The following is a 23,688-nucleotide window of genomic DNA, read 5'->3' on the forward strand; positions in this document are numbered from 1 at the left end:
CAAACAAGTTGCTTAGCAACTCAATGTCTTCTTGGACACTACCCCTGTATCTAGGCAGGATAGGTTTGTAAACAGCGCAATTGTATTCCCAGCATGTGAACTGTTCATCCATTCTCCTTCTATCTTAGAGAGTCTAGGGAGATACATACTACCTCTATCCTATTCCTTCCAGCACCTTCCAAACCACTTGTAGGGACATACAAAATCATATTTAGAGTGCAGTCTGCCATTTCTAGTACATTGAAAAACCCAGAGTAGTAAATTCTAGTCTCTTCTGTTTTCTTATGAATGTGAAAAACATTTGTGAATAAGTTTTGGAACTTACTCACTGTAAATAGTTAAATGCACTGTTCACTAGTTTCATTGTAATTCAGTAAAAGTGGGAGAAATTTAAGGAAGGAAGTGTAGCATCCTTGTTTTTCTATTCCTATCCCTTCTATTCCCCAGTAATATGCCCAAGAATGGGAAGAAGGAAACCAAAATGATGGCAGTAATATGTCAGTTGCACAGTGACAGAAGTAAAGGCTGAACAATTCAGTGACCATTACATGCCATGAGCACAACATAGACGATACCAAGACAGCATTTTTGACTTTATACATGTTTTCTCTTGTAAAACTACAGAACTACAGTTATATTAAGCTGGTTGTAAAGATGAAAGATCTCTTAGCATTTTACCTCCAGTAGGCTTTTCAAAAACAGTATCAGCTAAGTTTTTGAAGAACAGGTAGTCATCTAAACTGCATTTTTTCACTGCTGGTGTCTCAAAAGCCATCATCCATAAAAAACAAAAGGGAACTCTAACTCCTAGCAAAAGTGTAACTAGCATGCACAGGAGGCAAGCAGACCACATCTGATCTGCTTGTATTCCAAGCAGATACTCAGACTGTGTAAAAAGTGAGATTTTAACTTACAGTTTTTTACCACAGATCAAGAAAACTGTTCTATCAGCCCCCCAACCCACCCTTTTGCCAGTATAGCAGTATATCGCCTGGAGTCTAAACTGTTAACAAAAAATTAAAAGGAAAATTAATCTCCAGGATATAACCAACTGACAAGCTCACTTTAGAAGACAAGTGGAAGAGTTAATTTTGGGCACTAAGAATTAGCTGCAGTTTGTTTTTCAACAAACACAGGCTGACAAAATTTAAACAAAGGCTGTTGAAAAAAAAAACTAAACTAACAACTAAAATACTCAGAGGCTTGACAGCACTCTTAAGCCGTTTTAAAAATGACAGCAGGCTTCCTGCTACACTACACAACAGCAGAGACTGGGAATTCCTACAGCTTTTTCTTCATCGCATGGCCTTCTATTCTTTTTCATACAGTTGGTTTGGATTTTCTTATCTTCCTTTAGTGTTTTTGAAAAAAAGAAAAGTTGCAAGACTGAGTTTGTACTTCCTGGAGGTAAAGCATAGACTCCTTCTTTACATTAGGATGAACTGATCATAGATGTGAACTTGTTCTTAGACTGCAGAATAAATGCTCCTTCCACTGAAGGTCACCATAAGCAGGGAAAAAAGACCCTAGAATATAACCACTTTTTTTTCCTCCTTGTTTTTACTGCAAGTCTCCATAGCATATGCTAATAATGTACAGAGAAATGATTAAAAGCAACTTACCTCTAAGTTCAGTCAGAATATCAATTTTTTGCTCTAGAATTGCTTCAAGTTGGGTAGCATAAGAATCCACATCATAGTCTACTTCTTCTGTCATCTCAAGAAGTAGTTTTTCAACTTCCAACCATCTAATGGATTCCTAGATAAAAGTTTAAAAATACAACAAAATATATCAGCAACATGTCAAGACAAAGAGCTGATTAAGACTTTTTCGCACAATGAGCAGACATTGTACTGCCTAGTCACCTCAATAAACCAGATTTCAATCCAAAAAGGAAACCTTATTCCTAATGCAGCAAAACTGCATTTTTTCTACGTTATTTTTTAATTTCAGTGGTCACATCATCACAGGCAAACCCCAGCTATCCAGTTCTCTTCAAATTCAGAACATTAGATGGTTGTAAAGATGAGAAATTTAGGGAACAGAACTTTGTCATGTTTGTCTCCCCTTAGACAAGAGTTAAACTTTGAAGTCAGGCTCTAAGTTTGGGCTGCTTACCACTATATAGTCACAGAGTCATTATTACATTCAAGGAGCCAAGATAATTCTGCCCTCTTTTGAGAGAAGCTGTGTAAAAGGAAACCTACTTTAAACTCACTATTATATGATCTAAATCCATATACAGGAATACAATAAAGATTGGTTAAAGAAGCTTATCTTTGCACTCTGAGCATTACAAAAAATAAGAGGGGGGGGGAAAAAGCTTGCAGCAAAGAAAAGTGCAGCCAGGAGTTTAAATGGTACAGAACCATGCAAAATTGTGATCAGAAGAACTGAGCCCATTGGAAATGCTTTGGTTTAAAAAAAAGAAAGCAGCTGACAGTTCTAGACATACTAGAAAGCTTGGTTTGACATATTAAGATGAAGTCCTTCCCTCTATGCTCTATAGCCCAAGCAAAACTGAAAATGTATCCAAACCCCTTGCCTGTTTTTTGGCTTTCAGGAGAGATGGAGCTTACGCTGCGGTAAGATTCATCTCACCTAACATAACCTTGTACATTGAAGAAAAAGACTCCCGAACACATAGAGCACTGTAAGTTGCATTGGTGTATTTTAGGCATTTTTGTTAGGAAAGGATGTTGTGTATCAGCTGCTTTCAGGAGAACACTGACAGAAGATGACTAGTACAGCTGTTGGATCAGTGCAGTCCAACTACACACACAGCATAAACTAACAAGCCATGCTGAGAACCAAGGGACTTTAGGCTTGGACACATTTCCTTCCAGAGACTGCCAGAAGGAGCAGTAATCTCCAGCAGAAGGCCAGATGGACACACAGAGGCAATTACATCTTAAACTAATGCAGCTTGACCCTCCAGAAGCCGCATTAGGACATAGCCTCAGCATACGGCATATGACTTCCACACTTCCGTATGTTTTACTTCAGGCCTAACGTTCCATAATAACTAGACCTCTACATCCGCTGTAAGATGTTTTATTTAGCATTTTGCTTTATTGTGAATGTTCCACTAAGCTAGATACCTAGGCTGAGGAGATAATTTGTATTCCCTACAGGTTTGATGTTCTGCTGTTCTCTAGGAACAGATGTGCCAAACAGACAGCTTGCCTAAAGGCTTTAAGGTTATGAACAGAAGCAATCCACATTTCCTTCTGAAAACAAGTAACTTATTGCCACAATATTGTGAGTGTAAAAGGTTCCATAGCACTGACCAGTACTACATGGGAAGTATTGCTTCTAAAGGCCCTGACTAACAGCAAGTGAAATCTTTATGTACCTGTAACATGGAATCAAATAGGCAGTTTGAAATACATGTCTCTCTTCTGGATCTCAGAGTCATGTCACAAAAGAATACTCAGATTCAGACATAATACTTGGAGGGAGACGACCAAACAGAAATGGCACCGACAGAGAGATAACTATTAATTACCAGCCCAGCAAAGGAAAATTTTACTAAATTTCTGGAATGACACAGAAATCATGGGGACAAAGACTAGGACAGAATCTGTTCCTGTTTGTTTGATACAATCAGCTTAACATAATAAATCAGTTTAGGAATCTTTGGCAGACAGAATGACTGCAGATCAGATGCTCCTCCATCTTCAAGAGTATTCACTTTCATTGAGAAAACCTGGATTCCTGAATTATGATAAAACAAAGTGGAGGTCCATCTTTTACCTGGAACACAGTCCTGTGGTCTTCTACTACTTGCTCTTCCATTTCTACCATTTGTGACACAGCTTCATGGAAACTAAACAACTGTGGAGAAACTTCTTCTTCCTAAAAACAGCAGTTAGCCTTGTTAGCCTGGAAAGAACTGTGGCTACAGAAAAATGTTGAATGTGATCCATTTCATCACAGAACATGGAAAAAAATACACAGAAGGCAAAACTTGTCACAAATAGAATTAACTAGAATAGAATACTTCTAAGAAGCATTAAGAAAATCTCCAGGAATGAACAGAAGGGGCAATAAATTCAAAATATTTACCGAGTTAAATTTAATTAATATTCACCAAAAATTTCCAGTCACTAATCCTAGCAAATACCAGTAATCAGAATATTCCACATAAAAATAACAAGTTAAAATGATGGGAATAGGAAGTCTCAAGGGAAGAATTATAATTTCTAACAGATTTTAATGCCCACAGAAAACTTTGGGTTTCTGTCAGGGCTTTTTGTTGTGCATGCTGCATCACACAGGAAAAAACTTTCAAAATAAGAAAACAGCAATTACATTCAACACATTCCAGGAAATCAAAACTAAATTAAACCTTTGGGGAAAAAAGTCAAATAAATGTGAAGCGAGAAATCTAAAATGAACCTAGTGACTGATAAATTAGAAGAATGCACACATGGATTTATAAACTGAAGCCTTCTAAAGAAGGCTTCTTTAGAAATGAATAGTCAGCAATAGAAAAGTACTGTAGGCTGTAATTAATGTTTAGCAAGACAGTGTACTTCCCTACACAATGTCTTTGAAATAGTTTTTAAAATGTTAAGTAAGGCTTAAATTCATTCAACATGAGCTATGAACAAGTGATATGATAGGATATCTGGTTGGAAGAACATCCAGTAGGAAGCTCTAGGAATCATTACTATGTTCTTATAAAACAGAGTCCTGGAAAAAAAGTAATTTACTAAAGTAAGATATACCACAGATAGTACAAAGAGATGACTGAGAAAACTGAGAGTCTTGTGAGAAATGTTAGGATTGTAAGGATTTTTCCTTTCTATTTTTCATGGGCATTTTCACAAATAGAGTTTTAATCCCTTTTGAAATTTAAGGACCAGGACTAAAGCTGATAATCAGCAATGAGGGAGAATGCCCATCAGAAGACATCTCTCAGCTCCCTACTCTTCCAGCCCAGGGAGACATACTGGGAACATCATGTGGCTATCTTCCCAAATAGTTTACTGCGGTTTCACCCTAGGAAAACCAGTATGGGTAGCCAGATTTCCACATGCAGGGAAAGGCAAACTCAATTGAAATGAGGTTTGCATGCAGGGAAAATAATGCTCAAAACCAGAAAGGGTTAAATAAAACAGATGAGTTTTAGGATACTTCCAACTGCCTAAAAAATGTGATGCTATAGTGGAAAAAATGCATGACAGACATTAAAAGCCCTAGGCAGCAAGGAAGATAAAAAAACCATTCAAGAAACATTTTTTTGTAAGGAAATTAGTGTAATACCATAAACAGAAAAGCTGAAGAGTTATGCTGTATGTATTTAAGATCTTACTAACAGGCTATTATTGATCTGGATTTGTTCTGCCCACTGTATGCATCATCTCTTTCCATATAATTCTGTAAACCACTCACATTTTGTTCACAAAGCAGTTTGAGATCATCTCTCTGAGGAGAGCTTCCCACACCCCACTGTGTCTCCAAGTCATCCATCTGATTGGGAGTATGGTGTATAATGGAACGGATATCTCCTGCAGCACTAGGATCAACTGTCAGCTCCTTCACCCTATGGGCAGAAAATGTTTCATTTGAAAATTAGTAACCTCCTGTGCAAAAGAGTCACAACCAAAAATAAAGCTCTACAGGTTTATGCACAATCAATTCATTTAATAAGGAAGATGGTGATGTCAGCTTCACAAATTTAATGTACTTTCAGTGACAAAAAAATGTTAGTCCACTTCCTAAAAGGCATGAACACTTGCATTTTTACTACTTGCATGTGGATTAAAGTAAATCTAGCAAGAAGTATTTTCGGATTGAAATCTTACTACTTGTTAACAGTTAGGAGGGCAAAAATTTCAAACCCCTCAACATTAACTCAATGGGTGATATTTCAAAGAGAAGGACATTTAGCACCCTAGACCTGACAATATTTCTTTTTCTGCATATACAGCCGCACTTTAAAAAAGTTAGTCAATCAGCTCTGCACTAGCTGTTATAAGCAAATGAACCAAGAAATTCTGAAGAAAATAATAACTTGCAACCAAACATTTCAGAGAATAAATAGACCCTTTCACTGATTTCAAAAGTGAAAATATTTTAATAAAATGGTAGGCTCTCACAGCATGTATGTAGTTTAAAGACTGACCATGATTCTGTCAAAAAAAAGCCTATTTAAAAGCAAATTTATAAAAGATGCATGAAAGTCTGAGAGCAAGTTTTAGAACATATTCTCAATTTCTTTGATGGGAAAAATGTTCTTTCAACTAGCATATATTTACTACAATAGAAAATATTTTTCATTTATCTTCAGAGTGCTGAAAAGCTTTAATAACATACATATATATATTTAAGAGAATTTTCCCTTTCAGTGATATTCAAATTACCCTAAAGACAGAATTGTTAGATTTGGTCCATTAAATGTACAAAGGTGGCATCACCATTTCTATTTTTTTAAATGTATGAAGGGAACTAGCAAGCCTGGATACAGAATGTGGATGTTTAAGGAGGGTAAACAAAATACTGGGAAGATGATTGCATATCATGCAGAACCATCACCTGCCAAACCAAAATTAAAACAAAATATGTGTGACTCAAGGCAAGGGGACTAATGAAAGGTTGGTCTGTAAAATTACATAGCCAAAAAGAAAACTTAAAAATAAAGTTCCATGTATAGAATGAAGTCGACCTGGTGTTTGAAGGAGAAAAGTCGTCATACTCATAGGAAGGAGAGAGATCAGAGCGACTGCCACTACCCTGTGAGAAGGGAATGTCCGAAGGACTAATTCCAAATTCCTTTACTCTGCAGCAGCAACATACAGTGGCAAATTAAAAGAAAATGTTCTCATAAACACAGTTAAAATGACAACTCTTTGTTTAGCATACTTCTTTAATTGTTTAACTACAAAATCATTTTTATAACACAAGTGTTTCAACATCTTTAAACTCTCTGCAAACAGTTCAGATCAATAGCAAAACTGAACAAAACCAGTTCTGCTAATTTGCAGGAGACTATAACAGCAGTGTTTTGAGAAGAGTAATTCCAGATTTCATTTTGTATGGATAATATGATTTGGTCTACATTCAATATTCCACTAAATTACTCCTTTTAAAATATCAAGATACAAAAGCATAAATTCTATTTCACCTCCTGTTGTCACTGTCCACACACTAGTATCCAGCACCTAAAACTAACTACAATGAAAATCATGTATTTTTAGGAAAAAAAAAATCTATACAAAACACATGAAGCGACATTACAGTGACAGGTAAATACTCCATAACAACATACAATTTTAACACTTAGAGGAAGAAACAGTTTCAGTACAACTATTTAGTACACTAGAAAGAGGTGCTTGTTTTGTTTTGTAGTGACTTTTTACAGAGTTACTTCAGTAACGTAAGTTGTATAAGGGATAAAAGTTCCAACAAGTCTTGAATGTGCAAGATCCTGCATCATGTTACTGTAAGCAGAGGAGTAAATGCCTCATTCTCTTCAGGGAGGAAATGACACAGACTGGTCCAAGCCAGGCAGGTTTACTACCAGCTCCATTAACCCAGACACAAGGACATTTGGAGATTGAGGGAAGCAGGCAGTAAGCCTCTCTAGCATGCCTTTGTGCCTTGACAAGCAGAAGCAGTTATGGTTCTGCCTGACCTCACACTGGGGCAAACAGATCCCCAGATGGTGGCCACCTCTTCTGGCAAAGCCAGGGCTTCTGATGGCCCAGAGGCTGTCTGCCACCTTTGTAGCAAAGCATGGGGCATCTCTGAGTCACAGCTCTGGCTGCAGGGACACACAGGACCTGACTGCACCATCTCCACAGACTTTAAACACAGGAGAACTGCAGCAGGTGAGGGCTCCTTTCACACTCACTGGAGAGAGTTGAACACTTTCTTACAGCAGTACAGGTCTCAAGTGATGCATCTGCCTCTGGAGGTGCTAATTTCTCTACAGCGATCATAAAGCCTGTTGGATTTTCTGCCTTTTTAAGCCTTCACTTAGGGTTCTCAGATATTTGCTTGAATTTGGGAAGCATGAAATTTTATGTGTATATATAATACAGACTGGCAACTGCACACAATTCCACAAAAGGGGTGGGAAAAAAATCACATCACAGAAGGGTATTTAGCCAACACTCCAGGGAATCTTCATGAACACCAACTATCCCTAATGCAAGAGATGGTCCTTTCAAAGGGCAAAACTAATAGTAGCATGTCCTACATACCTTGCAATCCGCATTATCCATCTCTGGATAATGGCACAGATGCAGTTTTAGTAGATTCTTTTGTAATGATTGTACAAAGTGACAATTTAAATTGAATATGAGCCTGGATCAGTAATTTGGTTTTAATTTTATTAAGAAACGCAACTACCACTGAATTATTCAAGTAGCTAAAATAATCATACATCATGGAACAACACTATTTCAAATGTCAGTCATCAACAGCCAGTACAGCTTTAAGAAACAATGTTTTTCATACCTATTTGCGTATCTCAATGTATTTAGAGTGTTTTCACACGATGCCATCCCTGGAGAGATCGTAGCAATCTGGAGAAAACAAGCCACACATCAGCAAATCACTTTATACAGATGAAAAAGTAGATAAATTTAAATGTATACATTTTTTAATCTCCAGTTTCATTTCTGATCTTCTATAAAAAATGTCTGCTATATACAGCTATCCTTATACAATGACATCTCAGGGACAGAGATGTCTAGTCAAAGCTTCAATTTAATTTTTTAACCCTACAAGGAACATCAAGAATTCATAGAAATTCAATTTTCCCAACCATCTTGGTAACATAATGTGCAAATGTGAAATTGTACCTTAAAAAACACACTCCTCAAAAAAGGAAATATGCAATTCAGTAGACTAAGTCTAATAAAACCTACAAACAATTGCCACATTTTTAATGTATTCTTTGAGCCTCTCCTCTGTTCAAGGAGATTCTATGCTGATTTTAGCCACATCAGAAAATGAACTTGATAGTAGTAAAGATAAGCTTAACTATTTTCCTAAGTAGAGATATATTTTTTCTCAATTAGAAATTATCTGTAAACATACTTGATGGCAAATCTTCCATGAGACCAATCTAAAGGTCTTTCTTTTTCCAGTTAAATTAACTACTCTGAAGATAGCACCATCTTTCCCAAATCAGCAAAAATTAAAACTGTGATTAGGAAAAGTGGGATCATTATTTCTCCCCAGTTTCTCTCAGTAGCCCAATTTTTGTACCCGTTCTCTTCCCTAAGCAGTCATAAAGGCTCTACCCAGAACAAACACCTCTATGATCCTACACACTAACATTTTTGTGGCATCATAGACTCAGAAGACTGACACTGATGGTGATTAAATAATCCCCATCTTCTCTTTCATCCTGCTGCTGACATTCCTGTATAAAAGCAGAGGTAGTCATCCCAAGAAGAATTTCTCCTCCTGGGGAGAAAAGAAAACTATGTGGTGGAAGTGATCATTTAGATCTAAGTTTAAACCTCTAACACTGGTATACATCAATTACTAAGGAAACAACAAGCTTATATTGGAGATCACACAGCTGCATGTATCTTGTTCTGTGTGCTAATTAACAAAAATCTAATAATGTGAAAAATGCATACATCTCTTCCACCAGTTTAATGTTCAGAGCATGCCACAGACAGTGATGTTTAGGTTGATGGTATTTGGCTTCCCAAGTCATCGTTACACATGATACAGCCTAGGGACAGATGAACTATCCTGACAACTGGAAGTGCTGAATAAATTCCTTGTTTTCCTTTTCTTTGTCTGTGTGGCTTTTGCTTTACCTATTTACTACCACTGCTGTAACACTAGGAGACTACTCCAACACTTTAAAGAGCATAAGGTACAGCTGCTCTAAGGAAGTGCCATTGTAGATGCTTTGGTCTGTGTGAATACCCTGCTCAGGACACATGAACTTAGGCACAAGTCTTGGTGTATGACCTCTCCTCAGGCCCCAACAAACCCAGTCCAGGCAGGACAGGAGGACTCAGACCTCTCTGTTGTTCACTTTCTTGTTCCTAATTCCAAACGAGGATGAAAGAAGCTGCACTACTGTCATGGTTTGATGCTGGCGCAATGCCAGTGCCCCATGAAAATACCTTCTTCCTGGTTTCTGCTGTGAGATGTGACCAGAAATAAGCAAAGCAGGCTTCTACTTAGAAATAAAGGATTTATTAACTACACTACAACTACATGTAAAAAGAAACACACACAGTGAAAATGAAAACCTTACAAAAACATTTCCTCTTCCCCCCACCAAATTTTTCCAGTACAATACATCTATCCCCCAAATCACCAACTCTCAAGTCCATCACCATCCTTCAGACAATCAATCCTCAGTTCATCAAGAGGAGAGGAGTCCTTCTTGTGCCATAGTGAGCTCTTCCTTTCATGTCCAGTGCTCTCACCACTGAACACGGACCAGAGCTGCTTCTAGGGTCGTCTTTTAAGGATGCTTTGTCCCATTCCAAAAAGGGCACAGTCTCTCCTTTGGGACACCTGTCCCTCCCAAATTTTGTCACTCCCTGGGGCCAAGGGGTCTCAACACTGAACTGTCTTGGTTCTGAGCCATCGCCTCCCCCCTGGATGCAGTCTCTGTATCACAAGGAAACATGGTTCTGTCCATGGCTATACAAAAAGAGTCCGGCAAAAAGCCACTCCATCATCTCTTCCAGCCTAAAACTCTTCTCTGTTCTTCCAACATCCCTCTCACTTGCCCAGACCTCCATCACTTGCCCATTTCCTTCTTCATCCTCCACTCCATCTCCCCTCCAGGAAAGGTCAATGCTCTGCAAAGTTTTCATTGTGCAAAAAGGGGTTAAAAGCTCCTACAAGCAGCCAGACACCTTCTCATTGCACCCTTCTCCGCAGGCCGGGCTGTGCGGCCCCACACAGGATATCCAATTTCAAGATAACAGTCCCAAGCACCGGCTCTCTCTGTCTGTCTTCCGGGGAGGTGGGGGGCTGCCCAATGGCTCCCTGCATCTCTCTCTCTCTTCTACCATCCTCAGGGTCAGGCCTGCCTCCCATCTCTATCCAAGGCCCCAGCCTACCTCCCAGCCGCATGGCTTTTCCTCTCCCCCCGCCCAGCCAGCAGCTGGGCTGGGGGGAGAGACCTGAACTCTTCCTGCTGGAAACTCAAAAAACGACTTCTCCTGCCAGTGCTCTGCTTTTTAACCCCTGTGTTCTCAGAGGCGCATCCAATGCCCCAGTGGCCAAACCAGGTGCCAATATGAAAATCTGAGCACCTATTGGTGACCACAGCATATCCCAGAAAACCTACTTCCTCTCAAACCATATCAACTACTTATGGACAGGAGCATCTTTAAGATCTGTAATAATCATTCTTTCTATTCTGAACCAATTGGCTTACACTGCTTGTAAGCCATTGCAATGCAATCAATGGCTCATCTGGGACATGGAAGTCTGCAGATTCCTACTCCCACCCTGGAGGGCTGAAGGGTCTGACCACTTCAGCTGTGACTGCAGCACATGAAGGATGCAACATGTCCAGGAGCACTGGTTAAAAAATGAGACTATTTTATGTAGTCACACTGCAACTTTCAAATGACAATCTATTATCCTACCATGCAACTCTTCAAAAACTTTAAATGGTTTCTCAAACTACTTCAACAAGAACAGTAAACCTGCAATGACTGATAAAATTTAAAAAAATACTTATGCTGATTGTAAGTCTCTGGATTTCTTTTGAAGGAAGCAAATCCTAGTCATAACTGTCCACATTATGAAGTTTCAAAACTTTATGAGCTTTCAAAATATTTTTCTGAACAAATTTGAAAAAACAAAGAGTTTCCAAATGATAGTTTAATATTATATACAGAGAGAATACTCCATCCCTAAAGATGTAACTTTTATAACTGCAACATATCCATTAATAATAAAAGGAAAAATCACATAAAAATGAAGTGTAGAAATAGCCAATGAGTTTTATTCATATATCCTCCTTACAGATTCGTATATCAGAAAGCAAATGGAAAACATAGAGCAGACATTTTACTATTTCAGGGATCCTTCAGTAAGTTAAAAACCACAAGATTTTACTACATCATTTTATATGCATTCCATATTGAAAAGCACCACGTAGTTAAAAACGTCTCATTCAAACAGCACATCTGAACAGTGGACAAAATCCCTCTTGTTGAAAAAGTTCTTAGTAATAACCCTCCATTGCTGGCTGGGGTTAAACCATGACAGTATCTTAAGATGAAACTCTGCTGATTACATTCTTAATTAAAAAATTCATGTAAACAAACACTAAAACCAGTATGTCACAAGTGGTCCTACTGTTAAAAAATAGCAGAAGAATGAATTTGAAGGCAGCATCTTATCCTCAAAGAGGCTTCTTAAGCTTAATTGTGAACTGTAGTTATGTGAGTGAGAAAATAATAAAAAAAAATTGTTCAAGCATATTTCCACTTTCAGAGGGGATTATTTTTATCATTAAAGAACTTCCATGAAATATTCACAAACATTAATTATTTGATGTGCAGAGAGTAACTTCCAACAGGAGGTTAACTATTTGATGTGCAGGGAGTAGCTTCCAACAAGCTAATTTTTCAAACCTCCTTCAGCAGTGTGGATATACCTGCTAGAATTGCACCATCTAACTATCTAATCCTGCATGGGATTCATGAAGTTACAGAGTCATACAATGATTTGAGCTGGAAGAGACCTCTAAAGGTCATTTAGTTCAACCCCCATGTAGTGAGCAGGGACATCTTCAGCTTGGTCAGGTATGTCTCAGTGGGAAAGCAAACTATCCTGTTGTTTCATTAGAGAACTGAAGGAAAAAACGTTAATAAAAACATTATTTTACCACAGTTTTTGTATTGGAACCATACCTAACAGCTAAAGGGAAGACTAAGCTGTCCTAAGACCATGGTTTACACATTGTGGCCTGCAGACTTCTCTGGTCTATAGACTAATTAATTCAAAGGAGCCTGTGAGAAGTAACCAACACAAATAAGCCTGTAATCAGTATGTACTGCAGAGAGTTCACATTCTCATAAAGAGAAATGTTACAGATGCACAAATAAAAGAACTGGACGTCAGGACTTTTATCTGTCCTTTCACTCATCTGTCAGAAGAATTCTGTTTTTCTGGCACAAATGCACATTTACAGCTATTCAACAATTATTTACATAAGTATACATACTTTTATATTTATAATAGTTAATAATTTATAATAGTTAAAATAATTTTGATTAATGTTATATTTTGTATATTTATATATTCTTATATATATTTTATGTATTTACAACAGCTATTCATCCCATCTATCCCAACAACTTCCCTTCCAACAGCATGAAGCATATTCTGATAAGCTTGATACCAACTTTTAGTTACCAACTTTGTCATTTAAAAACCACAACTCATCACTATTTCCAGTCTACACCCTCTTTTCCAGAATTCTGCAAAAAAAAAAACAAGACTCTTTTATAATTAAGACACTGCTAAAACAAACAAACTTCTCAAGGTAGAAGTGTTTCTAGCTGCCAGCCTAGCTAGAAAACTAGAACCAGCAATAAGAAAGGTCAATAAAAAAGTGGGAAGGGAACAAGTTATCTAAAATCACAGAATCATATGGGCTGGAAAAGACTTCTAAAATAATTTAGTCCCACCATTAACCCAACGAAGCCCATGAGCATGTCCCTAACTACCACATCTATGCACCTTTTAAAGATCTCTGAGGATTGAGACTAGACCACTTTCCCTAAGCAGCCGGTTCGAATGCTTGACAGCTCCTTTGGTGAAGAAATTTCTCCTGATATTCAATTTAAACCATTGAGAAATGTCTCTTTTGAAACCTCCCTTCACATATAACGTCAATTAGTAAATAAATATAAGTCCAACACACTACCAGTACCATGCAACCAGTTTTAAACATAAAAGCCTAAATTCGAAGTGTCTTTTCTCTTTGTAATTGTTAGAACAGTTAACCAAATCAACTTACCATACAGGTACGTGAGTTTTCTCCAATGAATGAATCTCTTAGCACCTGAGTAAGTTTACTTGCTCTGAAGGGTGTATGAGGTTTATTTCGGCCTAAGGCTCTAATGCACTCCTAAAAGAACAAAGAAATTCTTTATCATGGGTTAAATAAAGGTAATAAAAACGCAATTCAGAATCAGAAAATACATGCCTTACATCTGATGCACTCCCCCAAAAATATCATTAAAATGTGCTTAAAGCTTGAATTCAATAAGCATTGGGGTTCCACTTCTCATTAAGCTCAGTACAGAGGAAAGAATTTTTAAAGGATTAGAAGCCTAAAAACTGTCTCAATGTCACCCAAATTGTTTACACCCATGGTATCCAACAATAAAACTAAACAGTGTTGATGTGAAATGTTCAGGGTAACAATTATTCCTGATTATCAGCTACAAAAGCCTGAATGAGCTACAACCTCTGCCAGCAGCAACAGTGTGGGCAGGGATATGGGTTAACTGCATCAGTTAAAAGCAGTGGCTTTGACTCTGATTTTACCACTGTCTTTCTTTACAGCTTAGAAGAAAACAAACTTTCTGAAAGTTCCACAGGTCACAAACCAAGTAGGCATAGCTCTCTACTGGAAGCAAGCTCTCTACTTAGCACTGGAAGACACCTGGAAATATTAGGTCACTCCCTGTTTTAAAATACTCTTTATGTGAAGAAACAGGGATAAGATCTTCTCTTCCATACCCAGAAGCAAGGGGCTACACTAATATTTGCAACTGACGGGGTTCCAGTGAGCAATACTGTATAGATGTAAATATTACAAAATTACTACAGAAGATACAGCAGCAACTAAGTACAACAGTGACACCAAGACACCATCACTCTAACCATCACTTTTATCCACTCAGCACTCTAATACTGTCTAGTAAGTTATTCCTATGCAAAGAACTTTTAATTTCAAATTTTTGTACTGTCATAATCATAATATTTTGACTGTTAATTTCAGACTCTGCATTTTCCTTAACTGTTAATTCCAGATTCTGCATTTTCCTTTCCATCTCTTCAGATGCAAGGCTTCCTTGGTGCACTTTTAAAGTATCTATATTCAGAACTTCTACAGTCAACCAAACTTCAAATGTATTTCAAATTAGAGCTTTGCTTTTAGCTGCTCTAATAGATGGAATAGCCTTTGTGTTACATGAATAATTCTACAGAAATTCAACTAATCCTCCAGCTGCAGACATATCCTATATTGAATTACTGATATGGCAATCACCAAGTTTTTAATTTTAATTTACCATAATGATTTTTAGTTTCCTTACTCCTGAAAAATTAGAATTGGATTATCTCCTTACTAGTAAAAGATTATAGAAGGACACCACCAGTTTCTAAATTTGTAACAGAGTTTTAATCTATGTTTAGTTTTCATTACATCTCTGAAAAACAGGTAACAAAATGACAACACTACTCCCATGTAGAGATATTAAAGAAATAAATTCCTGTGCCAAAATCCCGAACAGGTTAAGACAGGACTGATATCCAGATGGAAAGAGCAAATCTTGGATTATCAACAAAGACCACTTTGTCAGAATGTATTAGTTTAACTGGAACTTGAAAATAACTTCATGGCTTCTAAATAAAAATGGTAAAGGTTGTGTAATGTTTGTGGGATAGATGAAAAATGGCAAACATGTAATTGAGAATGTTTCTGATTTTGTATCACCTTTTAGACTCCTGCAAGATATACATTTATTTTTATTTCCCCCTTCCCCAAATAATTTTGATGAAAATCACTACTACAGCAACAGCAGCAGAACTTTTTGCTATAATTAAAAAGACAAGTTATATAAAAATTAACCAAATATGTTGTATGAGCACTATCCAGTACAAAATAAATAAACTGGAAAAAAAAAACCCTCAAACTAAACCCCCCAAACAAAATAGCTTTATTCAGTTACATTTGGAAATGAGTAGTAGCATCAACCCAATGGTGCCAGCATTGCTTACTTTGACATTAAAGCAGAATAGGCCAAAGTTTTGGAACTGCTGCTTGCAGCTCTTCCACATGCCACAGAATTTTGTAATGATACATTATACATCACAATTTTATGCTGCGTTGTGAGATGTATTTAGTCAAATACCAATTTAGTCTCCTCCCAAGTTTATATTGGGAATAAAAAGGCAACCACACAGATCTTGGGGTTCAGATTTTATATATAAAACCAGTGTTGGTGCTGAGAGTAGTAAACCTAAGCAAAATTGACCAAAACCAGAGACAAATTCTAAGACATTCAAAAACTACCATTTCTCCAGTTTGAAATAAAAAAATTACTTCCCCTATTTAGACTGAGCCTCTTTTAATCACTATAAAACATTAAAAAAAAGGCAGATGAATATTTAAGTAGTAATTCTTTATATTCAGTATTTCCTCCGTTTATACATATTGGATGTATGAAAATCTGTAAAGTGACCGTATCAGACGATTTGCTATGAAGAAGTGTTGACAAAAATGGATTTTACTTTTCAAGGTTTATTTCTGGACATGCTGCTGTTGTTTTGCTTTAGTCGATATATTAATAGCAGCAAATATGTTGTCAGTGTAGTATTATTTTTTATTTAAATAATGAAATAGCGAGATCAGTAATAGTACTTCCTGTTAGTATTTCATATTCTGAGTACCAAAGTAAATCATTTGCCTTCCCATTTTAGGTATGTATCAGAAATGTCTACAAATTCAACCACTGGGGACTTTTAGTGAACTTGTTTTTTTGTGGGGTATTTTCTTTGTTTAGGGGTTTGGTTTTGTTTTTCAGTTGGTTGGTTGGCTGGTTTTGCTGGGGTGTTTTGATTTTATTTTACAAAAACTACATTTAAGTTGATAGCACAAAGTTTCTACATTGTTTCTACTTGGGACTTACTAAGTGTTCCTTCATGCATGCAGAGGAAAAATTAATAAATTGGTTTATACCTGTCATATCAAAAGACAATGTAGACAAGCAAAGCCTGCAAAAACACTAATTTTACTTGTCATTGCTATTATATGTAGGCTTCCACCTACTCCAACGCAATAGAAACATATCAGTTACCTTGAGTGCTAAAAGGCTCTTGTTAATTTCTGCACCTTCCAGTCGTGTCTGCCTATCTGCACTCGAAGTATCTGCTCCTCTTTCATTGCCAGCCAAATCAATCAGAGAAAATTTACCATGCAATTTCCCTTTCCTTCTGAGAATAATCTGAAACACTGCGTGGCTTCGAGATGAGTGTGCATTTGCAGATGTCTGGCCAGATGTCCTTTAAACAAGAGACAAGCAGAGAAAGACATTAACCAGTAGAGGACCATACATGTTAAACACTAACCTCACAATGATGGGTTTTCAGGGCACATTCCTGTATTTTCTTAGATGCTGACAGAATGTCTAGTACTCTTGTGGACACTAGACATAGAACACTAATATCTGGATATACATAGTACAATTATGCCTCTTCTTCCATCTCTTTAAATGGAAATGGAAGATTAGCAACATTTTGCCTCCCTTTTAAAATCAGATCTTCACATATTTCGGATTATCAGAGAGCTTACATAAAAAATGCTGGCATTTTTATCTGATCATGCAGCAGTCCATGCTCAAGGCTAATTTTAAAAACAATGAAGCTGAAATCTTAAAAAAAAAATTGTGCTTAACCTCTGCCAGTATGCATCAAGGCCTTTTACAGATGAAGAACCTGGCAGCATTCCAGTTTTTAAATTATGTGAATTTAAGTCAGTAAGCTGCTTACATAATGCATGCAATTCACATCCTCTTGAACAATCAGTTATTTTTCTCTATGAAAATACAGAAAAATATGAGAAATTCCAAACATCTCTATTTAAAACATAGGTAGATTCTTTACTTGCAGACAACATCATCAAAAACTCACTTGAATATGGAAAGGCATCACTAGAAATATACCTCAAAAAATCTTGTTCTGATTTTTTAATGGACTATGAAAAACTGGTGCAAGCTATAGAAGATACCTGCAGCTGTTGCCTACTTCAATAAGCTTAAGAACATCTTCAACACATTTGACTTCCCGCTCCTGTAATCCCACCACCTGGACTTGCTGTTTACCATCTTCCAAGACTCTTAATTTTGTCTTCCTGTTCAACAAGTCAAAAACCTTAGGAAAGGAGGAAAACACAACAGTTAAAAGAGGAGCTTTAAAAAAAATCTTGTTTTGAATTCCATTTCAAATAATGCAAAACATTCCATAGAAATACATGATTGGAAGGGAAATGTAAAAATCCTTTGAAATACAGCTTTTAATACAAAGAGGGGAACATTCTTTAATGTGACAAGCTCAAAATTTTGTCAAAATTTTGAGAAACTCCTTCTTTCTCATAAAAGGATCAGGTAATTACCTTACCACTGTAGATCTCAAAAAACGTTGCATACACTTGAAGTTCTAATTTCTTATAGTTTGGCTTCTTTAGCATTAAAAAGACATCTCGAGCTGTGAATACATTTCCAGAATAAAAAGAAATCTCATCATGTGTTTTCATTTAGTGAATATTCATTCATGTGTAACAGTCTATTTTACAGGACCTCATATTTTGCAAGAATGACAAATAGAGTCAGTCAACCAAGCCTAAAACAACACAATCTAAACTGCCACATTACACTGGAAGATGCAGAAGACCCCAAAATGATAAAGTTAAATAATCTGTTAGTGCATTTTTGTTAAGTAGTCTATATTTACATTACTGTGTAAAGGAAACATATCTAGGGACAACTTTTGATGTTACCAAAGCTCCACTGCAATGCAAAGTAAGTAAAGTGTTATACTTGTATGACAAAGAGTAGAAAATGTATTGATCTCAACTGGTCTGCCCAAAGCCAACTGATCAGTGAAGTCTCACCTGCTAGTGCATATATGCCTTTAGAACAATCTTGGTTCTTTCCTGAAAAGTCGCCACCCATAGTCTAAATTAAAAAAAAAAAGCAAAGAAAAAAAGAAAAGCACCATAAAAGTCACATAATTGTAGTTGACATATTTCTTATTTATTAGAACTCATCTAAGTGTGTAATGTATAAAAAAGAGTATTGCTGACTTGTAGAAGAACTACTTACATGGGTTTTCCCACTGCCTGTTTGTCCATATGCAAAACAAGTGGCCATTCCCCTTTCAAATATGGTCTCCACTAATGGTCGAGCTGTAAACCTTAAATGCAAAAAAACCTGTACTTAAAAAACTGGAGTATTTAAGATGCCACTACCCCAAGGAAAATTAAAATGCTAAGGCCAGAAGTGACAAAATTGATCCTATACTTTGACAGGTCAAAGGACATTTATACATTAATTTTTGAAGTAATACCAGCTCTAAGGTATTTAAATTTTCCAAACCATCACATGCTACAAGGTCTCTCTCATTTGAGGTCTCTCTCATTTGTTTCACAACAATATTATCCTTCTTTAAACCCTAAAACAATGATTTCCTTGTTTCAATGATCCAACACGCCACAGTTCACTAAACAGTCTGAGCTCCCTCAACATGACAGAATATGAAGATATTGAAGTGCTACAGGAATTTTGTCAATAGTAAATGTCTGCTGTCATTTTTTTTCCTCCCCAAATCAACTTCCAAGATTAAATTTGAAAGACAAGAGGTCAAAACAACACTGCACATCTCAATTTTTGAGAATGTGCACACATTAAGAAAGGGGTCAAGATAATGAATACCCAAGCTCTTAAGAATGAAAACATCTACTTATCTGTGAGGTACTATTTGCTGTATCAAAATTATTATCTGAAGTATCATTTCTTTTTTTAGATAATTAATTTTAAGAAACACAGAGCTATTGTTCCTACTTCAGCTGCTTATCACTATTACTTAATTCTAAACTCCAAAAGCAAAGGGTAAATAATGGAGAGTTACATATGGAGATGATTCTCTCTGCAAAACTCTTTCTAAACTGTCTCCAGTTGTTTACATATAAATAACCTGATAGTGACCAATAAAGGAAAAAAATGAATTACAGAAACACTGAGATGCTACAACCTTCCTTCATTCTGCTTTCAAACACAAGATCACTTACAAAAACAATATGGGCAAGACCGAGCCACTCAGCAGCAACCCAGGGTTATATAAAGAATCTACATCTAGCTAAATCATGAATTTTCATCAAGAATACACCAAATGATTCCTTAACAGCCTTAGTTTTTCTTTCTTTGCTTTTTCTGAGTATACATCTTCTGTCTTCTCAAGAGGATATTCCCATATTTTGATGTTTGTTCTCTCTATACATAAAAATTGAAAAATTCACAAAGTCTAGCCTCCTTAGAAGCACACTCCATTACTTCTGTTTGACTGAACTTGAAACTCTTTATTTTGCTGATTTATTAAAAAGGGACTTAAATGTATCTATTTTAAAGTAAGAAAAAATGCAAACATATCTTAAAACGTTTTCATAAAGGATTACACAACTCCAAATGAGACTATGTTAAAAGAGTCCAATTTTACTTTTACTAGAACTTTTATTTGCAACCTTAGTCTTTCAGAAACCTGAACTGGTTCTCCTTTAAAACTCATATGGCATATCCATTCCAACTAGTGAGTGTTTTTTAATATTAACAAAGATTTCAACTCTGTGCTCTGGTTTGTTGATTAAAAATACTTAAAATACAGGCTAAGCAAAATAATAGTAGCAATAATGGTAACAATAATGGCAGTAGAAGTAATAATAATAGAGTATGTACTTTTCTACCTTGGACTGAACATTTTTTCAGCATAGATATACAGTAAATTTAGCATATTGGAGAAAACTGGAGCATCTTAACACAGTATTTTTTTCTCAGTATGACCCTGAGGCTCTGATGAGAGCACATGATGACACCTATCTTGCTCTTATTTCTGTTATTATGGAAGACCTCAAAACAGATTGTCCTTCAAATAATGATGATTATTGTGCCATATAAGGGAGAAGGAGAAAGACTAGAGATCTACTGTTTCAGTTTGAATACAATAATCTTAAAATATATTCCTATATTGCCATTAATATATTACATAACTAAAAAAACTCTGAAAAAACTCAGTACAAAACACAACAACATTGTATACCAAAATATACCACCCCTCACATTAAACACCATGTTCACACAGAGAAATAAAGGAAGGAGGGAGATTAGAAGAATGGATTGTCAAGCAAGATAATTACTTCATGCATCATCAACCAGCTGGCTCTCCCACAGCTCTTCAGTGTCAAGGAAAGGAAAGATGCTTCCAGCAGACAACCAGCAAAGACTGAAATCTCCAAGACAGCTTTGCTGTTCACAACTCTTTTGTTAGTATTAGTTTCATAAGATTTTCCTTTTGCCCCCTTCTCTAATTATAACAAGCATAAGACAGAAGTTTTTATTTTCACAACCTTTTAAGAATTCTTTTGCTGTCCACTATCAATCAGGGCATGATCCTAACTTTGACTTCCTAGTTGTGGATTAAAAACAAGAAGAAAGATATTTCTCTGTCAATACTTTTTAAGACTATGGGAAGCACTTCCCAAGCATAAGAAAGATTGTATCTTCACCAAATTCCTTTTTAATATCAACATTTTCTGCAAAAAGTTTCAAAGTTATTTAGATGCATACTAAGATTCTGACTAATATTATGTCAGTGTCTAACCTTGCCCACTACTGTATGTACTTTATTCAGTGACTTGTTGAAGGGAAATAGCTACTTCTAAACATGCTTTTAAAAGTGCTGCGTGAATTATTCCATACCAACAGTGGAACTGAAACAGAAGAGCAAAGAACAAAATGGAGATCCAAATATCTTTGGCCTATAAGAGAGGATATGTGTCTTTGCCGCTGGTTGTTTTTAAGTTAGAAGGATTTGGCATTTACAGCATGATAACATAGCTTTATACACTTCCACATTACATCAGCCAGATTGCTTCCAGAAGATATGTAAGCTCAGGCATCTTGGCAATACTGCAATATACACTCTCTCACTTTATTTGTACTCTTTTCTCACCCTCTACTGATTTCTTTCCATCTCTTAATTATCCTATATTCAGACTGCAAGCTCTTTGGTGCTAGGGCTCTCTTCCTCCAGGTTCCCTAATGACCAAAAGCCATGACTCAGGTTTCTCAGGTGCTGCACACACACTAATAATAAGACAATAACCTGGAAGCAAATGGAGAACTGATTACATGGCTCAAGTAATCAGCAGCTGAGGAGGCAGGCGATATTTGCTAGAGCCTGGAATGCAGCAGGGCTTGGAGGAAGACTGGGAGTAGGACTGAGGTCAACAGAGGAAATGACATTGCAGGTGAAAAATTAGGGATAAAGAGTTAAAACAAAAGTAAACAGGTACAAGAATGGAGGTAGCAATATACCATCTGGTAACACAGAGAATAGGAATAAAGTCTAAGACCAATGTAAGTGTAACAGTTATTAGTATGGAAAAAACATGAGAAAAAAGATTCACCAAAAAAAAGCATATACACATACCTGTAAACCATTTCATTAGGAGCCGTGTCATCAAAGGCATAATCAAAACGAAAAGTTTGGTTTTCTAGGTACCTTGTTAAATCCACCTTTTGTTTTGGTTCATGTACCATCACAACATCTTTACTAGGAATTGTTATTACATCAAGGTCTTTCATTAAAGTTTCTATAAAATAAGTGAAATATAAATTTAACTAACAACACATCATTATTTTTTACATTTTCCCATTGTTTACACTCTCAAAACATCTCAGATAACACAGCTCCTCCAAGTAACAACACTGCAATGGATTTGGGCTTCTGATACCTAGATAGCAATCTGCTAAGCAAGAGATTTCAATTTGGAAGTCTAATCATCCTATCCTACCAATTGCTAGAAATTAAAGAGAAGTACAAAGCTCTTTAGACTAAAGACTATGATCATTAATTACAGCACTATCATTGTAACTTGTTATGCCTTATATAACACCTTTCTTGGACTTGAGGTCTTATTCCTCAGTAATTATATAGTCTTCTACAGCTCACTGCCATATCCTTTGAGTTTTTATAAATATCTTCTCTAGTGCAGAAATTAGATGGTAGTACTATACTGCTTCAAACTTGAAAACACAAAGAAATTAACCTCCTTATGATAATACATTTTGTTTTAAAATTTTATCTTGATATTTTCTTTAAATTTTGCTTTCATTCCTCAGAGACATTATAATTTGTGCATTCCTCCTGGAACCTATAGTACATATCTTTAATATATAATTCCTCCAAAATAAAATCCTTTCAAAATATTATCTTGTTAGCAGAATAAGCTGAAAATTATAATGATCCTTCCTATCACTGTGACTTCAACAGTGAGATCCTAGATTATAATTACTATACAGCACTGCAATTTACTGCTAATTGTTGTATGGTATATGAGTCAGCAAAATAGAGAACCCAGTGATCCATAGTATGCACAAAAATAAAGACCCTTTGTGTATACAGTCAGGATTCACTAATGTGTCCTACTTGCATTTCTTTGTAAAATTTCTTAAGGCATGCAGTTTAAGAATTTGACATGAATTTATACAACCAGATAGAAACCTTTTCATGAATTAACATCCTAATCAAACAGTACGATGGTTACCATTGCATTACATTACACACCAATGGAAATGCACATTCCAGCCAATGTATAATGAATTTTTCAACTGCACTGCAATAAAATGAAATGCAATTATTCTGCAGCAATCACAGATAATAAGT

At 36.3% G+C, this 23,688-nt stretch overlaps 1 protein-coding gene across 4 annotated transcripts in view; it reads right to left on the minus strand.

The window, feature by feature from the left end:
* The window catches only part of KIF2A (kinesin family member 2A), a 58,489-nt gene that overhangs the window by 1,898 nt on the left and 32,903 nt on the right, over positions 1-23,688 (minus strand). For 2 of the 4 annotated variants that reach the window (XM_030969507.1, XM_030969506.1), the window contains exons 9-20: positions 22,453-22,615; positions 19,074-19,164; positions 18,863-18,926; positions 18,365-18,456; positions 17,981-18,123; positions 17,052-17,256; positions 13,982-14,092; positions 8,470-8,537; positions 6,674-6,787; positions 5,401-5,551; positions 3,757-3,858; positions 1,623-1,758 (exon numbers count right to left, since the gene is read on the minus strand). In XM_030969507.1, the coding sequence (XP_030825367.1) occupies positions 1,623-1,758; positions 3,757-3,858; positions 5,401-5,551; positions 6,674-6,787; positions 8,470-8,537; positions 13,982-14,092; positions 17,052-17,256; positions 17,981-18,123; positions 18,365-18,456; positions 18,863-18,926; positions 19,074-19,164; positions 22,453-22,615 (1,440 nt within the window). The remainder of the gene's footprint in view (positions 1-1,622; positions 1,759-3,756; positions 3,859-5,400; positions 5,552-6,673; positions 6,788-8,469; positions 8,538-13,981; positions 14,093-17,051; positions 17,257-17,980; positions 18,124-18,364; positions 18,457-18,862; positions 18,927-19,073; positions 19,165-22,452; positions 22,616-23,688) is intronic. The other 2 variants (XM_030969509.1, XM_030969508.1) reach the window with 1 other exon arrangement.

This window comes from Camarhynchus parvulus, chromosome Z (assembly GCF_901933205.1).
Source record: "Camarhynchus parvulus chromosome Z, STF_HiC, whole genome shotgun sequence".
Taxonomy (NCBI): Eukaryota; Metazoa; Chordata; class Aves; order Passeriformes; family Thraupidae; genus Camarhynchus; species Camarhynchus parvulus.